The 1,450-nt window shown below is 49.7% G+C and overlaps 1 protein-coding gene across 1 annotated transcript; it reads left to right on the forward strand.

Annotated features, from left to right (window-relative positions):
- Positions 1-502: 502 nt before the first annotated feature.
- On the forward strand, positions 503-1,321 carry M421DRAFT_59358 (DDE-domain-containing protein; the record flags this gene model as incomplete). Its single annotated transcript, XM_033595677.1, has 1 exon — positions 503-1,321. The coding sequence occupies one exon, from the start codon at positions 503-505 to the stop codon at positions 1,319-1,321; it is 819 nt and encodes a 272-aa protein (XP_033450472.1).
- Positions 1,322-1,450: the final 129 nt, after the last annotated feature.

The raw sequence follows: 1,450 nt of genomic DNA on the forward strand, positions 1-1,450 counted from the left end.
ACGCTTAGTGTCGCGTCTTGCTAGATAGCCTGGAGGGCAAGCTGTATATGTGTTTCATTTAAAGGCTTTTTTACGTTATTGCGTTGAGGCATTACAGGGAGAGTGAAGTTCGGTGTGGTCTTGGCAAAAGTGGCCAGCTCGCTTGGGTGGCCAGCTCGCTTGTGGAGTACCGTGCCGGAGCTCGTGCCGCACGGTTCCGCGTTCCGCACGCGATCACCAAAACAACGAAATATCCTCAACACTACAACTCAACAACGCGATGACTTTAGAAGACGCACTTAAAGACACACGCGCAGCTAATGCGCGCGGTGAACTTTGCTACTAAAAAATTGCAGATGCACATGGTGTTGATTGTTTGACGTTGTCGCGATATCACTAAGGCGTTCACAGCACCATGCAACAGAAGATCAAACAACAACAGAACCTCACCCCCTACAAAGAGCTAGAGCTTGTTAATTACATAGATTAACTCTGCAGAGAGCACCTTCCGCCTACGCGCGATATGGTTCAACATTTTGCCTCTATTATCTGCGGATTTGAGGTTGGGAAGACCTGGGTTACACGCTTCGTCCAGCGGCATCACGAAGCGCTTACTCCACAGTGGACCTCCGCCATGGCCTCCGAACGTCACGCTGCTGATTCCTATAGTAAGTACAGCTTGTACTTTGACATGTTAGAGCTCAAAATAAGCGAGAAGGGTATAGAGCCTGAGCACACATACAATATGGATGAGAAGGGCTTCATGATTAGGAAGATTGGCAAGCAGAAACGAGTGTTCAGCAGGACAAGCTACAGCAATAAGCGCTTCCAGCAGGCCTTAGAGGATGGCAACAGAGAGTGGGTAACGCTTATAGCGTGCGTTGGGGCTTCTGGAGTCGCACTTCCTCCAGGCCTGATTATGGCTGGAGACTCCAGCAACGTCCAAGACGCATGGGTGCGAGATATCAAGCAATTAAAGCATCACTGCTTCGTCACAGTCACCCCAAGTGGCTGGAGCAACAACGACGCTGGCCTCAGATGGCTACAACAAGTCTTTGACGAAGAAACTAAGGCCTCAGCTTGTCGCAAGTGGCAATTGCTCATTATCAACAGTCACAGCAGCCATATAAGCCGCTCATTTCTAACGTACTGTCATCAACATAAGATACTTGTAGCAATATTTCCTCCCCACAGTACTCACACGCTCCAGCCAGCCAACATTGTCCTCTTCAAGCCGCTATCGACAGCGTACTCACAGCAATTAACACAGCAGACTCAGCGCTCCAAAGGCTTGTTGCTGGTGAAGAAAGGCAGCTTCTTCTCGTTATTTTGGCCTGCTTAGCTGCAATTGTTTACTAAAGACAACATACTCAAAGCCTTTGAGGCAACAGGCCTTCAGCCGCTTAATCGCGATAAAGTACTCAAGCGCTTCCCCAAAGGAGCTGCCACTCCGTCCACCCCTCCGCCGCCC

This window comes from Didymella exigua (genome assembly GCF_010094145.1).
Source record: "Didymella exigua CBS 183.55 unplaced genomic scaffold M421scaffold_9, whole genome shotgun sequence".
Lineage (NCBI taxonomy): Eukaryota > Fungi > Ascomycota > Dothideomycetes > Pleosporales > Didymellaceae > Didymella > Didymella exigua.